The following is a 17,664-nucleotide window of genomic DNA, read 5'->3' as shown; positions in this document are numbered from 1 at the left end:
CTAGCCTTTTGATTGAATAAATAAAAGAAAAATTGCGTGCGGAGGAGGAAACTGGAATGAAAGTTGCTACCCCAAAGTTTCCCCTTGATTAAAATTGAGAGAGGCCATGGAAGATGGGATCCTTCTGTCTCTATTTAAGTTGAAGATTCATTTCAAATTCAATGTCTATTATGTTTTTCAGCTTCTATTTTTCACCCAACCAGCTGTTTAGTTGAGCGACATTCTAATCTAAACCACGCGGGAATTTGAAATTGGGTAAGGAGGTCGCATTGCCCTAGCTAACTTCATTATGCCAAAGTATGCATAAAACTTGTTATTTTTACCATATGACAACAGCAGAATATGGATACACATTGAGCCATTGAATGAGAATCTTGTCAAACCGAAAAAAGTAGAAAGAAATTAAAGATTAAAGAGCGGCAGATTTAAATGTATGGCATGGAGGTCTTTTTTTTTTAGTAATAATAATCAGTAGGCCATATCCAATGAGTTTTGTTTCCCCTGGAATTACACTGATTAAAGTATATATCATTAGACTTCTCCTTTAGCTTTTTGTGCGTTATGTGGCTCTCTCTCACTCTAAACCATTTCCGACTATATATTTTCACGTATCTATCTCTTTTGCCGAATGACAATGCATGCAACCAGTTAAAAGATAGATTCTCGCTTTTAGTTGAAGTTGGTAGCTTATTGTCACTGCATTATAAGGCAAAAACGCATCCCATATTATAAGGAAAATCTTTTTATTCCAACCAGAATAATACAGAGAGAATGGTAGTTATGGGTTTGACTCCTAATTTTATCTATATTGATAGAAACCAAATTTGGAGGCTATTGGGGAACCTAATTTGTAGATAGAGGAAACCTATTCTTGGTAGCTGGTGGGAAATGAAATTTACCATTTCAATTTTCATCACCCTAGTTTTTTAGTATACTTCGGAATATTTTATATTTTGAGATTTTTAATTGTTACAATCTTGATCAAGAATATAATAATTAAGATTTAATAGTTAAAAATCTCGGAATATAAAATATTATGAACCACCGTAAATTTTTTGTTCAGTGCTGCCCACTTTTTTCATTTAATCGGTTCATTAAAGAGCTGCCTGCATGTTTTCACATCCATTCAGGTGCCACAACCAAACTCCGTATCCAATTGGACCTATTCATATCAGTAAAAAACTAACAAAAGAGCATTAAAGGAAGGATGCTCGAACTCGAAACACATTATAGAGTGGTGTTATCCGCATACCTTTTTTACCTTCACACATTTTTCTCTTAATTTTTGATTGTCTGATAAAAAGTAAATTGATGAAAATCAATGAATAAAAATCAACAAAAGTGTGAAAAGTAAAAAAAATGTGAGAAAAACACTATCCCATATTATAACATTGCGAAAAGAAATATCATTTAAGTAAGAGTAAGTCGACCTCTTTTGAATACTGTGATAAAGGAGAATAGTTATATTTAATGAAAAAGTAAACAAAAAAAGGGGAATTATAAGGGAAAGATTAAACCCCATTTAACCAAAGCATCCAAACAAAACAGGCAGTTAAAAGTTCAAACCAAGAAAGATCCATGCTTTATTTACAGAGAATTTTAACAAAAAAACTTCCGGTACTGTTCGCTTTAACAAAAAACTATATTTTTACTCTAATAAGTCAATCATGATACTATTCACTTACAACGCTTTTTTGTCATTTTCGTTAAAACTCAAAATTTTCAAACCATTTTTTATTAGTTTTCCTTTATTTATAAGCCTTCAAAACTGCAGCATGAAATAATTTAGGGCATTAATTGATGCCTCAAAGCAACCAAACTTCTACTTTTCATGTACAATTTGGTTGTGGATTTAAGGTATTTGGCAGAAAAGGAAAAAAAAAAAAAAAGTAATCTTTGAAGCCACACTCCTCTGCCACTGAAGATACGAAGTGAAAACAATCTAAGTTTACAAATTCAATGATAATAAATGCTTTCTCTTTAGGTTGACGGTTGAGAGATTCTTTCATGTTTCCGTTTTACCATGTGGCAATCATTCATTGAACATTGAGAATATTTTTTGAGTACGTGATGAGTAATTATTGGATAATGACGCCATTTGAACTAAATATCGATTTTACGAGCATACAAAGAATGCTAACAATCTTATTTTTTGCTAAACAAAAAAAAAAAACAAAATTAACCCATCCCAAAATAAGCACCGGATCCCTTCCATCTAATCCTTCTCATCAAATAATCTAAGCCCTTGAAATTTGATCAAGCGGCTAATGTTATTATAACTTTTAAAATGGGCTCGTGTTTTTGGCCGTTGGATCAAATTCAAATGCCCAAATTATTTGATAAGAAGGTTTAGGTGGAAGAGATCCGGAGATGATCTCTTTCCTCAAAATAATCTATTCAAAGGCCAAGAATAAGTTGAAAAAAGTCGTTTTGAGATTGGAATGATAGATTGAGGAGAATGAGGATCCTCTTCGGATCTTTTTTGTGAGGATTCTAAGGATCCTCAAATTGTGTCCATTCATCGTACATTGTGCGGTCAGTTTTCGTCAGATATTATTCATATTTAATTTTAAATAAAAATATTTAAAATGATTTATGATCACACGATGTATGATAAATGGACGCGATTTGAGAATCCCCATCATCCTTACAAAGAGAATCCGGAGAGCATCCTCATTCGGTTGAGGGGTTATGAAAAATCCATTTAGGCTACCAAGTTGGAGAGAATCAGCCTCATCTAGGAGTGGGCACGGGTCTGGCCAGGCCCAAATTTGAAGGGACCAGACCAGACCTGGGTACAAAGGAGACGGGCTGGGCCGAGTCGGGGATTACATTTTCTTATATAGGCATCACAAGAAATCCATGATAAATACGAACAGATCTTGATATGAAAGCCCTAATATGAAGCTAAGAGTGACCTAACACACATGGAGAGATTAGTACTCTTTAGCCTTAGCATCCTCACTAGCGACAGTAGCGGTAGGTTCCACCGCAGAGCTCACAGTCTCGGACTCCGTGGCGTCATTTTGAGTAGTGGAAGCAACGACATTCCTAGACTTGACAGTGTCGGGCATGCGCTTGCTGATCTCCTTGGAGTAAACCTGCAGGATTTGAATCCCGTCCTCCTTGATGAGGTGATGGGACAACGCACTCGAGATGGTGAAGGAGAGGTGACAAATCAAGAAGATGGTGGTGGGGTGGTTGGGTTCTGTAAGTCTGGGTCCTTGGGATGTCAAATCGAGATGGCAAGAGAGAGGTGAGAGAGAGATGACAAATTGAGAAGATGGTGGTCGTCTAGGCCGTCGTGTTGTTGGGGTGGTAGAGGGAAGGAGACGACACACTAGAGACGGAAAGAGAGACTCGATCGACATAGTGAGAGTGACAGTTGAATTCGATAGATTTGAGGACGAGCAAACCTAAAACCAAGGATTCAGATTGGATGGAGAGATGATCTCTTCAATCTCATCTGTCCATTCTAACTACAAACGGGCCAGTCCAGGTACCTGCGTTTCCTATACTTCAGGAACCGGCCCAAACCGAACATTTTAAAGGCCCGCCTTGCCCCGCCGAGTTTCTGTTTTTATAAAATAGGAACCAGCCCATACCCGTCTCCAACCTTAGGTACTCGCCCTGACTTGCGGTTTCTGTACCTGTTTGCCCACCTCTAGCCTCAACCTCAGCCAACTGATCATTTGACTTTTCACCATTGACCGCAATAGGAAAGTGGCTCCAAAGGGTCCCACCTCCAACAGATTAAAAAACCAAAGCCTGACTGTTAATTTGTCATGGATGGATTGATTGATTGAAAATTGGAAGGCCAAAAAAAAATGCACATACAGAGCAGAAAAGCACCATTTTTGTGAAAGTCAATGCCCTTTTTCTCTCTGTTTGTTAACCAGGGATTGGTATGGGAAGAAGATTGTAGAGAGAGAGAGAGAGAGAGAGAGAGAGAGAGAGAGAATTGTAGAGAGAGAGGGTATTGGGGGTTGCCAAATCAACACACCTATGTGTTTTGGATTTACAGAATCTGAGTAAATGAGAGCATTTCGTGAGGTGGTGGTAGTGGTGGGCTTTCTTTCCCATTAAATGTGCTGCTGCACTGACAGTTGACGTTTGGTGGGATTTTTGAGCTGGAAGAAGTACCCACCTTTCCTTTCAAATCGGGGGTTTCCCATCTCTGTAAAAGTTCCAACCTTTCTGAAAATTCAACCCAAATCTCAATATATCAAGATTTGGGTTTTGTTAATCTCCCCTAAATCTCAATTCCCAAAAGAGGAATTAGGGATTCATGCATTTTTCATTGTGGAAGTCCTTCTCCCACTGCGTTGCTCTGTTCCTGGACAAGAAGAGCAGCAGCAGAAGAAAGAAAGATGGGTCGGATACGAACTCCGACGGCAAGAAAAACTCGTCAATTCTCCGGAAGCTTCAAGAAAACAAGCTCAGGGAGGCTCTGGAGCAAGCTTCGGAAGATGGGTTTCTCTTCAAATCTCAGGACATGGAGTCTGAGGCCATTGCCTACCAGGACGAGGGGATTGGACGGTCCAGATCGCTCGCTAGGCTCCATGCCCAGCGGGAGTTTCTTTGTGCCACTGCTCTTGCTGCTGACCGGATTTTCGAGTCCGAAAACGCCATCCCTGAGCTCCATGAAGCGTTCACAAAGTTCCTCACTATGTACCCGGATTACCAGTCTTCGGAGAAGATTGATCAGCTGAGGGTGGAGGAGTATGCACATTTGTCTCCAAAGGTATGCCTTGATTACTGCGGGTTTGGGCTTTTTTCATACCTTCAGACACTGCACTATTGGGATTCTTCTACATTTAGCTTGTCTGAGATAACTGCAAATTTGAATAATCATGCACTTTATGGTGGTGCTGAGAAAGGCACTGTGGAACATGATATAAAAACTTGGATTGTGGATTATTTGAACATTCCTGAGAGTGAGTACGGTCTTGTTTTTACTGTGAGTAGAGGTTCTGCATTTAAATTGTTGGCTGAATCGTACCCTTTTCATACGAACAAGAAATTGTTGACGATGTTCGATTATGAGAGCCAGTCTGTGAATTGGATGGCTCAGAGTGCTAGAGAGAAGGGTGCAAAGGTGCACAGTGCTTGGTTTAAATGGCCAACCCTCAAACTCTGTTCCACTGATTTGAGAAAGGAGATTTCAATTAAGAAGAGGAGGAAGAAGGATTCCGCAGCTGGTCTTTTTGTGTTTCCGGTGCAGTCTAGAGTTACTGGGGCGAAGTATTCTTACCAATGGATGGCACTGGCTCAGCAGAACAATTGGCATGTCTTACTTGATGCAGGGTCTTTGGGTCCCAAAGACATGGATTCACTTGGACTGTCACTCTTCCGCCCTGATTTTATCATCACATCGTTTTACAAGTTATTTGGGTTTGATCCAACTGGATTTGGCTGCCTTCTGATTAAGAAATCAGTAATCGGATGCCTTCAAAATCAGTCAGGGTCAACTGGGTCTGGAATGGTGAAGATTGCCCCTGAATACCCTTTATATCTTAGTGATTCGGTTGATGGTATGGACAAAATGGCTGGAACTGAGGATGATGAAGTAACTGAAAATGGTGAGAAAACCACTGAAACTCGGCAGGGAAAGCAGATGCCTGCATTCTCTGGAGCATACACATCGTCTCAGGTCAGGGATGTATTTGAGACTGAGATGGATCACGATAACAGCTCAGACAGGGATGGGACGAGCACCTTATTTGAAGAAGCTGAGAGTGTCTCAGCGGGGGAGCTTATGAAGAGTCCAATCTTCAGTGAAGACTATTCATCAGACAATTCGTATTGGATTGGCTTGGGTCAGAGCCCAATGGGTTCCGACCATTCTAGTCAGATTAACAAACATAAGATTGCCTCTCCTCAGCCTCCATTTTGGTTTTCTGGCAGGAAGAATCGTAAGCAAGTTTCCCCAAAACCTGCTTCTAGGCTGTATGGCAGCCCCGTATTTGATGATAAAAAGGCAAACTCAGGGTTACATGATGACTCTCATGTGCTATCATTTGACGCCGCTGTCCTATCAATTTCTCAGGAGCTGGACTGTGTCAAGGAGGTCAGTGAAGAACAATTTGCAGAAGCATGTCCCACTTTACAAAATGGTGAAAGGGCTTCTGATCATCATAATGGAGAGATCCAAGAAGAATGTGGAACTATCGAACCCTTGTCCAATGGGTCAGTGTTTAATTCTGGCACAAATGGATTTTGTCACGAAAATTCAACTTCCACTTATCAGCATCAGAACCTAGAAAATGGATCAACCATTGGAAGTTGCACAGAGATTAGAGGTGGTGCCATAAGAAGAGAAACTGAAGGTGAATTTAGGTTGTTAGGGAGAAGGGAGGGGAGTAAATATGGAAATGGTAGATTTTTTGGTTTGGAAGAGAATGAGCAACCAAGCCGGGGGAGAAGGGTGTCCTTTAGTGCTGAAAAAGACCACGTAAGCCATAATCTTGAGACAGGAGAAATTTCTGCAACTAGTTTGGAGGATGAAGAGTCCGCTAGTGATGGAGCATATGGTGATGGGCAAGACTTGGACAGAAGGGAACCTGAGATAATATGCCGTCATCTTGATCATGTTAATACGTTAGGTCTCAATAAAACCACCTCCCGGCTGCGATTTTTGGTCAATTGGCTTGTGACCTCTTTGCTACAACTAAGGTTGCGTGGATCAGATGAAGACAAAGGAACAAATCTTGTTGACATCTATGGCCCAAAAATAAAATACGAAAGGGGAGCAGCTGTAGCTTTTAATGTGAAAGACCAGAATAGAGGGCTAATCAATCCAGAAGTTGTCCAGAAGCTGGCTGAAAAAGAAGGAATCGCACTTGGCGTTGGTATCCTCAGTCACATACGAATCATGGATAGTCCAAGACAGAAAAATGGTGTTTTGAATCTTCAAGATGCTACCCTTTGCAGGCCAATGGAGAACGGCAGAAATGGTAAAAAAAGCGAGTTTGTACGCCTTGAGGTTGTGACAGCTTCTCTTGGATTCCTTACCAACTTTGAAGATGTTTACAAGTTATGGGCTTTTATAGCAAATTTTCTTAATCCAACCTTTATCAGAGAGGGTGGGCTGTCAACTGTCTATGAAGAATCTGAGACGAAATCTGTAACATCTGTCCATGATATTGTTCAAAGTTGAGAAACGAAATGATCAATTTGATGGCGAAATTATTTGTTACCACTGTCTGAGCATCCGAGCTGATGATTTCCATGCTGAAAGGATGGAACGGCTCTAGATCCTGATTTTTCTGTGAAGTTGCATTCTTTTGTTCTTCAACAAATTGCTCATGGATGCAGGTAGATGAATCTGTTAACCTCTGCATTCTCGTTTTTCGCCTTTTAGGTTTTGTTGTAGATTTATGTTTCCTTTGTTTTCTATTTTCTGCTAGAAAGAAAGGGTTGTTGTAGAGTTGGTTTAGAGATGTGTATGGTTTTAGGCAAATTCATACAAATCTCTAATCCAAAAGCAGAATTAGATTGGAATTGTTCCCATTACTCACACTCTGCTCTTGTACAATTCATGGTATAAAATAATTGATTACTTGTGAAAAAAGATCCTTTGATTTTGCACTCTTTTGCTTTTTAGCATTGTTCTTATGAAGATGTGTGATAAGTTTTGCCCTACCAGACTTCGAAAACCGGCAAACGGACCTGGCTAATGACGGCTTGGTTCGGATTGGTTGTCACCGGTGCTTTTTAGTCACTAAATTTAATCGAACCGTGTCCACACCTAATAAAAGAACGTATTTATTTTATTTTATTTGTGTAAGGCTTTGGGGTGCTTTTCTTAAAGAGTTGGTATTATGGAAAATGAAATGATCAATTGACGACGTGTCAATTAAATGGTAATTATTTTAACAATTGAGATTTATAATATGATACTTCCGGCTGATCTTAGTTTTAAATCAAATATCAACCAAACGTTGATGACATATCACTCAAATGTTGACCATTTCAAGAATTGACAATTGAGATTTAAAATCTGATCATTTATGGCTGTCATTGTAAAGAAACAAAGCAATGACACCTAGCCAGCAAATACACATCCCACATTATTTAGGAACCTCTTGTGGGGGAAGTGGGTATTTGGGAAAAGCTAACTTGTGAAGGAAACTTTTCCAGCGTGGGTCTTGACAGTGATCGGTTGACAAACTTGATCCCATTGAATTTTTTCTAGTTGCCAACTGAAACTATTATATCAAGATAGTGACATACTTACATATATATATATATATATATATATATATATATATATATATATTATATGACAGAAAGCTTCTCCAAATAGATAATGTAAAAAATTAAGAGGATAATGCCACCTTTATCTTACCTTTAAATTCAATGACAAATGTACTGAACAAAATATGAACACATTAGTTGAAAGCAACTTATGCCATACAGATTATTGGTTTCCACGTGATAGTGTTCCAGTACCACATGATGGTTTCTCCGGGGATGATCCTTTGTCTTGATTCCACAGGTTGGTTTAGCATAATGAACTAAATTTTAGACCATGTGTATGAAGACCTACAGTGATTGAAAGGGAATCCAAAACTTGAATAGGAAACCGATAAGTTTTGCGCTGATTCGATCCTGGTTGGCCGCTAGCTTCTCTGTTGCTGATGAACAGATGCACTACGGACAGGAAAAGCGAAATCTAGGGTCTATGATTCCATCACCTTTATAAGAAATGCAGACTCCAGTGCCGACTCCTTGCACTGGAGGTACCTGTTTTCCTCCACTTATCTGTCGTTAGATTAAGCAGTAGGAAACTTTAACGAAAAGCTCCATTTTGCAGATTCCCAAACTCCAAACCTGAAACATGTCAAGCAAATAGATCATGAACACGCTGCCAACTCTTTCTGTTTTTCTGACTTCTGAAAATCCTCCTTGTTCATCTTGTGAGAATATTCACATCCTTGCAAAACAGTTAAAAAGTGAAAATTAACGTAGGGCATATGAAAAATTACCGTGTATTGAAAGATGAGGATATCATGACAGCTGGAAAAGGAACATCCTTCTGAATATTGTCATAAGGAGAATAGTCACGTATAGCGTGAAAATCATCAATGTCCCCAGGGTATCCAAACTCTTCATAGTCAGCAGCTGTAAGCGGTAAAATGGGAGAGAGAAGAGTGTTTGTTGCGTCTAAAAATGGAACCTGAAGCACAGAGCAAATGAATTCATTTCTGAAGCTAATCACAAGAAATTCAGCATGACTAAGTATATTTAATACAAACGATAAAGAATGAAATGCCTCCTTGTAAACAAATGCTTGAAAAATGAAGTTCCCAATGCATTAGTTTCCCTCAATTACCAATCATCTTTCAATTACAAAATCACAATTGTCAAGAAATTATGATGAGATTCTCTTCGAGTTGAGAAGCAAAACAAAACCCAAATTAGAAGGAACAAAGTCTATTTAACCAAAGCAAACCACATAAAAACTATACAACAAGAACAAGAACTAATCAGAAACCTAATGACAATAAAAACCAAAAGCGGAAGAAGATCCATGTTTACCTTCAAAATTTCAGCCTTAAATAGATATGGGGTTTGATTGATGGCTGAAGCAACCATGAGTCCTCCAGCACCATGACCCCAACCAGCAAGTTTGTTTTCATGGACAATCTCTCTGTCAACAAGAAATTTGGCACAGGAGATGTAGTCTTTGATGGAATTAGTCTTCTGTGTACGTCTTCCATCATGGTGCCTCTTCTTACCTCCACCTCCTCCGCCTCTGGAAATATTATCCAGACATGGTTAGTAGGCAATCACAAGGCTCTTTCGAAAGGAAAAATAATGTGAGTTTGCAATGCTGATGATGTCAATTATTTAGTATGCCTGAAATTAAGCCACAAATAACTTAGAAATGGTATTCAACACAAACCAGACCTAACATCAGCATACGCAAGATCCAACCAAGATCAAGAAGGCTTTTCAACTCACTGCACCATCGCTTGTCAAGAAGCTCACCGTAAGCTCCATGGACATGAAGCAATCCAGGGTTCTGATCCTCTTTCTTGTTTTTGCGGGAGTATACAACAGTCAATGGAACCAAAACTCCATCATAAGAAGATACATTATACTGTTCACAAGCATAAAACTCAGAAAGATCTTTCCACAACTGAGCATCATCAGAGTTGGAATCAGTTATAAGATTCAAAGGTTTTGAATTTATGGCTTCCTCGTTGATGCTTTCTATGGAATTTGTTCCAACAAAACTCGTGTTCTTTCACGAAAAATATTCTGCTGTTCAATGATATTCCAATTTCCATTTGACAGGTCATAATCAACCACAGCATCGGGAATCTGGGAAAGTTAAGAAGATTGGGTTCATAATCTGAACTTTGGACATGGAACACAAATGGATAGATGACTCCAGAGTAGTGCACATTCAGTAATCTTAAAACAGAAGGATGCATATTGTGCTTATTTATTAAACCTAATCTGAAAAGTGAAAACCTAGAACATCTAAAAATTTGCAAATTCTAAACCAAGCTGGGTAGACAATGGAAATTTTGAGATCAATTGTTTGGTGAAAGGATTAATTTACACAGCCCACTTAGAAAAGGAAGAAGCTGAAATTACAATCGTGACATTTTAACTTCTTTTCTTTGATGGAAACACAATATGAATGCATAAATCTATGGAAGAATCCTGCAACAATCTTTAGAAATGATCATTTTTACTCACATACCACAGGTGATCATATTGTAAAGCGCATCACTGGTGAATGGTAATCATTATTTGGTCCAGGTGAAATTTGCGTAACATATTTTGGAAGAGGCAGGAATTGTGGGTGAAGCTCTTTTAGGTGCACTGGCCCCTGAGACAGCATGAGGTTAAAAGAATGAGAATATTAACGGTCAAGAGAAAATTTTAAATTCTTCTACATTGAAATTGTTGATAACAATGCATGATGCACACATATGACATAGCCCAAAATTGGTGCTGTTAACCTACCTTCCCAGCAGGCAAAGGTACAGTGACAGAACAAAGTTTAAAGTTTCGCCCTTCCCTTAAAATAACTACCGAATACATTCTGCAGTAAATCAGATAGTAAATTAATGCCTGGGGGTAACTATCCACATTAAACAAGAAAAATACTCAGATAAAACAGATAGTCGAACTGAAATGCTCATACTTGATGCTAGAGAAAAGAGCTACTAACAAAAAATCATTTTAATAACAAAGAGAACTGCTATAGGGCATATCACAAGGAGAGAACAAAAACCATTCAAAAGCAGAAAACTTTAAAATAAAAAAAATGAAAGATTAACATGAGAAACAAACGTAACACATAGTTAATCACAGACCTCCCATATTCTTGGACTGGAAGAAGAATGCAGTGGACTCTGAAGAAGATAATGGTAATCAACTGACTGGTCCGCTTTGGCAGCATCCGTAAACAGATAAAGAAATCCTTGGTGATGCTCAAGTATGCCATGTGATATACCATTACATTCCCAACTAAGTTCATCCCGGACAATGGATTAGCTGCATTTATCAAAAACACCTAAAATGAAGTCCAAATTACTAATTACTATATCTCTTTTTTTTAATTTATTACTATTAAGGGGAAGCGGAGGGTTCAAAACTATTACAATAATTTAGGGAAGTGGGGAGTTTCGAACCGGGTACACCCTACCAAGGAGAATATTGGACCACATGCAAAAATGGATGCTTTAGCCAATTACTATTACAGAGTCATCTTCAAAAGTATACCTTGGAACTTGGAAGACATGGTGGAGAAGGTATACACTGTCACAAAACGGAAATCGAATGTTAACATAAACTTCCTCATCCGGTTCTTCTAGAATCAAAACATCATCATCAGTTGATCCAATCGCGCTACAATATATCCTGATTGACCAAATAGGCTAGAATTACCAACATTTCACTCAAGTATAACAGAATAGCATGCATAAACAGCACAATTTCGCATAATACTAGCCTATATGGCCGCCTGTTTTCATCAGTGACAACATAAAGCAACGCCTGCCCGTCTTTGGCCCAAGCCAAATTCGAAACACACTCTACTTTCGGCTTACTACACAATGCACCAGAGTTCAAATTCCTAACAGATAATCTAAACAAGTCACCCTCCTTATCATAAATTGTGTAAGCTATAAACCCACGATCCGGCGACACTTCCGATAACTCTTCGTAAGCATAACACATAATTAAACTCAAACTAAATTCCCAGCAAAACAAAAATTTCCAGCTTTTAACATAAATTAGTAAAAGATTGGCAATTTACCCCCACATCTTTGGGACTCCTGATTGTAATCAATGAGCTTCTGCTCGATCCCCTTTCCCGATGTGAAATCGAATCCGGAGGAAGGCGATTTGTGCGAAATGAACTCCTCGTTTAAACTCGCGAGTCTCCGGCAGAGCACCGGAAGTTGCTTCCCCTCCTCCACGCGCCGGTAGTAGAACCTGCAAGCATTTGATTCTCACTCTCAAGCATCGGAAACCCAGAAATACCAGGGGCCCCAGCGCAGGGGAGGGGTGGAGAGGTCGGAGGCGATGCGAGAGGCCATCTCGGCCTGGAGCTTGCTCTGAAGGCGGTCGGTGCGGGACATGACGGCCTCCGTGTACTTCTCCTCTTGCTCCATGTACATGTCCAGGTGGCGCAACGCCACTTTGTCGTTGAGCTTCGACATCCAGCTGTAGGAGTCCTCCCACGGGTGGTCGTGGAAGTTGAAGCTCGGGCTTCTGCGGCGGCCGTGGCGGCCTTGGTGACGCCGTCGACGACGGCTTATGGGCCCAACGCAGACGGCGGCAATGCTGACGGAGGGGTTTAAGGAGGTGGCGCATGGTAGGGGGTTACATTGGTGGTGGCCCTGGTGGGTTTACGCTGGGGGTTTAAGCGAAGCCAAATTACAAAAATGAATTTTGTAGTTTGACCATGTGTCTAATTCAGTCGCTTAACGGAACTCTCTATTCTCGAGTGAAAATATCAATATACTCAAAAAAAGAAAAAATAAAAAAATCAGTCAATGTAATTCTCATTTTATGAACTTTGCGACATATATAGGATTGATTGTGCCGCCAAAAATGTAATAGTCAATGATCGAACGGTCGAAGATTTCGTGTATACCATGCTCTGAGCACATGATTTCATTTCAGTTTAAAAAAAATAGAGTCAAACCAATTTAGAAAACTCTGATTTGATTGACATGGTAGATTTTCTGCTTTGTACAAAAGCATATCAAAAGTTTGTGGCTTTTTGATTGGGCGGTCTGATTTCTGGAGTCTCTGGCCTGCCAAGGAGCTAGCAGTGTGGAGCACACAAAAATTTAAGTAACGAAGAAAGTACAAGAGAAATTGTTATGAGAGATCAGAAGTGGTCAAAGCAATGGCATGATAAACGGTTCAGATCAAATGAGAAAGATCCAACGGTGACTGCAAAAACACAGACCACAGGCTTTTTTTTTTTTTTTTTTTTAGTATATTGATATTTTTACACTGAGAAAATGAAAGTTCGGCTAAATCACATAATAGATAGCTTAATTTGGTATCGAATTCGTCATCCACGAAATTCAAACCTAAAATCTCTCACTTCTTATTGAAGAAGAATACTACTAAACTGTAATACTAACAGCGTCCCCAAACATTTAAATTAGGCTCTTTTTTCATCTCAACTCTCACTCATTCAGTATCTCTCTCTCTCTCTCTCCTCCAATGGCTTCTTCCAGTTTCTTCAAGATTGTCATGGAAAAAGATCTTCAAGAGAGAGAGCTTGTAAGTTGATCAAAACTTTGCTTCTCGTCATTTTTCTCATTTTTTTTAACTTGAAAGTTGGGACCTTTATAAAATGCTCTGTTTTTTGGCCTTTTATTCTTCATTTGTTTCTCTTCATATGAAATTTTAGCTGCTGTACATGTAGTTTCTTGAGAAATTCTTATCCTTTTTGGTTAATTAGCGTTCCTTTCCAGATTAAAAAAGCACAACTCTTTTACTGATTACTTCTCTTAAAATACATAAGTTGTTGTTTTCACACTAAAACTTTGATCTGCTTCCTTGTGGAACTTATAATTAAAGCCAAAAGCACTCATTTCGGCTTTTAACATAAGCTAAAGCATGGCATCATTTTTGGCATCCCAAATGAACCATTTTTATAAAATCAAATCCGATGCCGATGAGCAGTCCAAATCATAATGTCCCTTCGTTAATTTATGTAACATGTAGTCTTGATATTGTAGATAACTATAGATGCATGGACATATTAATCAGAGCAAGTTATCCATTGCAGAAACTTCCAGAGAGTGCTGTGGTTATGTATGGAGATTATCTAGGAGACAAAGTAGTTCTCAAGGTTCCGAATGGAGAAAAATGGCCGATAGGATTGACTAGCCGTGACGGCAAGGTTTGGTTAAACAAGGGCTGGTCAAAATTCGCAGAGTTTTACTCACTAGACCATGGTAACTTACTGATATTCAGCTTTGAAGGAGATCATTCTCACTTCCACGTGCGGATTTTCGCGAGGAGTTGTTTAGAGAAGGACTTCGGTTCATTTTTTAGTGTTGAAGACCACTTAAGTGGTGAGACAGATAATGTTGGTTCATCCGAGTCACCTCTAATGGGGTCGTGTAGCAAGAGAAATGGTGAAGGCCCTGCATTTCCACTGAATGCACCTCCAAGCTTCTTCAAGGTTGTCCTGGATGATACACTTCGAGATGGGAAGATCGTAAGTTATAACTTTGCTTCCTTATATTCTATCTCTACCTATATTCTCTCTGCTTGAAGTTGTGAACTTTAGTTGATATTCTTAGCATGAAAGTTGAAATCTTGTGGTGATATTTCTCATCTTCTCTAGAAAACCGTTGACTTGCCTTGCACATATCCTGCATTTACCTGCTCCTATGTATATTTTGATCTTGTTTTCGAAATGGTGTATATATCGTAAATCGTAATATCCCTGTGCTAATCAAACTTTACTAATTACTGGTATGTTATATGATGTTTCTTGCAACGACTTGTTCTTTTAAGTTGGGACAGTATCGGTGATATTGGTGGTGGATCATTTTGGGCCTATAAAGTTTATCATAATCTTCATTATAAATTACATAAAACAAGCTGCTGAATGTTCCAGTAATATTTTCTTGTTTTTATTTCTTCATGAAATATGCTATCGACTACAGAAAATTCCACCGATAGGTTCGATGAAATGTGAAGATTTTATCGGAGACAAAATGTTCCTTCAAGTTCCAAATGGACCAGTATGGCAAGTAGAACTGTCAAGGCGTGATTGTGAGATTTGGTTACGAAAGGGCTGGCTGAAGTTCGCTCGATTTTACTTCCTCGAGCTGGGGTGCTTATTGTTGTTCACCTACAAAGGGGTCTATTCCCATTTCCAGGTTCGCATTTTTCGAAGGAATACTTTAGAGATGGACTACTTCAATTTAAGTGATGAAGATGAAACCGATTCCAATTCAAGTGGGGAAATTGAATGTCAAAGAATGAAGCATGACGAGGAAAGGAGGACGCACGGTATCTTCACTATGGTTTGAGTGCACATTTAGAATACTTTTGAGATTTTCCTTTTCTTCTAAAACCTCTCATAGAGTTGAAGAATTGGAATTAAACAGGTGGTGATGGAGGCATGTCTGCTGCACACAGATCACCAAAGGTCCTTTTGAGAACTGGTCAGAGTGAATTGGAAGATAAAACTGAAAGAGCCTTTGCAAAAGCTAGAAGTTTCAAATCTCGCAATCCATTTGCTGTGATCAGAATGCGACCATCATACATTTCAACTCACTTGGTAAGCTTTTTTGCAGCAACCCCCGTTTGTATATGTGACTAACATCAACCCCGTTTTGGCTTCGTCCATATGTGTTTAACTTGTTTTATTTTATTTCTGTTTTACAGAAATTACCTATATACTTTGCCCAGGAACATATTTGTGAAAGCGGCGAACGCAAAGTGACTCTAAAGATTTCAGATATGAGATCTTGGTCTGTTAAGTGCATTATCCAGTTATACAACTGTCAGACATGTGCAAGATTCCAGGATCATGGTTGGAGAGCGTTTGCAAGAGACAATAGACTTGAAGAAGGGGATGTGTGTGTATTTGAGGTGATACCGAATACCTCTAAATGTGCACTCAAAGTTTACATATTCCGAGATAAAGATCAATGATGCGGATGCCTTCAACAACGCTAGCGGAAGAGCACGACTTAATGTTCTGATCAGCATAGTTGTCATTAGTGACTATTTGAGTGTCTTGGGTTGTGAAGAAGATATTGAAATGATGAGATAGTCTAACTTCATTTGCAGTCACCTTAGAACCGAACAATTTGAACATGATCTGATGGATTGATCGATGATGTCAAATTATTGTTATTCAGTTTCGAATTATTTTTCTACTAAATTTATGGTGTTTCGGATGATTCATCGTTTCAAGGATTGAAGTGGTTAATATTTTCATGTTCGGAGCTAGTATTTTTGTGACAGAACTATACCATGCTTTCGAAAGAAAAAACAAAACTGGGGGCTGCACTGATGCGCTACTGCGAGAGTCTGATTTCTATGCTGATGAGATGCTAGTTACATATGCAGAACAACTCAGCTATGTGCCTGGCAGCTGCAATAACCTTGTTGTTTGTTGACTTCGCTGCAACATTAGGTGTGTGCATGCCCAAAAACTTACAGAAGTATGAACTTGTTAGGTCATCGTTTAAAGTTTCGTTTTTCTTCAAATTCTTTGTAGTTATGTCCTTAAGATCGTGTGGTAATGATCACTCGTGCTTAGTTCACGGGGATAGTATTTTCTTAGGGATAATACTAGAGAGACTAAATTTCTAAACTAAATTTTGTAAATCAAATGATGTGGTGTGGATTTTTAGTATCAAAGTATTTCTATTTCATGAAGAGTTTTGAATGTACAAGGCAATACATGTAGGCAAGAAAAGTAAATGGTTACAAGCAACCATCTTTACATGAAACCCTAGAGACCGGGTAAACCTAGGACACATACTTTTCCTTAATTTAAGGAGATTTACAACAGACCCAAGACTAAGAAGTAATCAGCAAGTTAAGGACCTTGAATCAAGGAAAAAGAGAAAGCTAGAAAGCTGGCGGTTGACATTGAGCATCCATGATTACTTGGAGACTTGTGATATGAGATGACATGCTAAGGTTTAGTGATTGGTTCCAACACTCCCCCTCAAGCTGGATCGTGGAGTGTAGTCGAGCCAAGCTTGCTCAGGAGCCGTTGAAACTGATGAGAGGCTAGAGCCTAGGTGAATAAGTCAGCCAATTGGTCATGGCTCCGAGTGAATTGAGTTTGAATATGTCAGTGCAAGGAGAACAACTGTTTCTGGCAGTAGGAGCTGAAAATGCAAGCCTAGAAGTGTTCCGTTGATATGCTGTGTTTTAAATATAGTTATGCTAGAACGGATTGCGCCTTATATGCAATGAAATGTGTTATGAAAATTGTTGGTGATGTAGGTGCAAACCTTCCCCCTTTTTTTTTTTTTTTTTTTTTAAGCAAATGTTGCACTTTTGGGTAAATAGGGGACAATCATCGAGCAAATTCCACTTGTATTTTGTATGCAAATGTAATGAAAATTTTTGTGAAATTCAGTTTTCGTTGTATAGATTTTGGGTTTCGGATTTTGAATAAAGTAGCATTGT

The 17,664-nt window shown here is 39.0% G+C and overlaps 3 protein-coding genes and 1 pseudogene across 3 annotated transcripts; 2 read left to right on the top strand and 2 right to left on the bottom strand.

Annotated features, from left to right (window-relative positions):
• Nucleotides 1-2,936: 2,936 nt before the first annotated feature.
• Nucleotides 2,937-3,371, bottom strand: LOC137747822 (MFP1 attachment factor 1-like). Its single transcript, XM_068487964.1, has one exon. The coding sequence runs from the start codon at nt 3,369-3,371 to the stop codon at nt 2,937-2,939; it is 435 nt and encodes a 144-aa protein (XP_068344065.1).
• Nucleotides 3,372-3,873: 502 nt separating this feature from the next.
• On the top strand, nt 3,874-7,521 carry LOC137747692 (uncharacterized). Its single transcript, XM_068487848.1, has one exon. It carries the CDS (start codon nt 4,289-4,291, stop codon nt 7,157-7,159), a length of 2,871 nt encoding a protein of 956 aa, XP_068343949.1. The 5' UTR covers nt 3,874-4,288; the 3' UTR covers nt 7,160-7,521.
• A 780-nt stretch (nt 7,522-8,301) lies between these two features.
• On the bottom strand, nt 8,302-12,978 carry LOC137748857 (uncharacterized; annotated as a pseudogene).
• A 1,267-nt stretch (nt 12,979-14,245) lies between these two features.
• LOC137747821 (B3 domain-containing transcription factor VRN1-like) lies at nt 14,246-16,167 on the top strand. Its single transcript, XM_068487963.1, has 4 exons — nt 14,246-14,716; nt 15,171-15,519; nt 15,618-15,790; nt 15,898-16,167. Exons 1-4 carry the CDS (start codon nt 14,246-14,248, stop codon nt 16,165-16,167), a joined length of 1,263 nt encoding a protein of 420 aa, XP_068344064.1.
• Nucleotides 16,168-17,664: the final 1,497 nt, after the last annotated feature.

This window comes from Pyrus communis, chromosome 10, assembly GCF_963583255.1.
Source record: "Pyrus communis chromosome 10, drPyrComm1.1, whole genome shotgun sequence".
NCBI lineage: Eukaryota > Viridiplantae > Streptophyta > Magnoliopsida > Rosales > Rosaceae > Pyrus > Pyrus communis.
The sequence above is the reverse complement of the archived record's forward strand: the minus strand, read 5'-3'. Positions and strand labels throughout refer to the sequence as shown.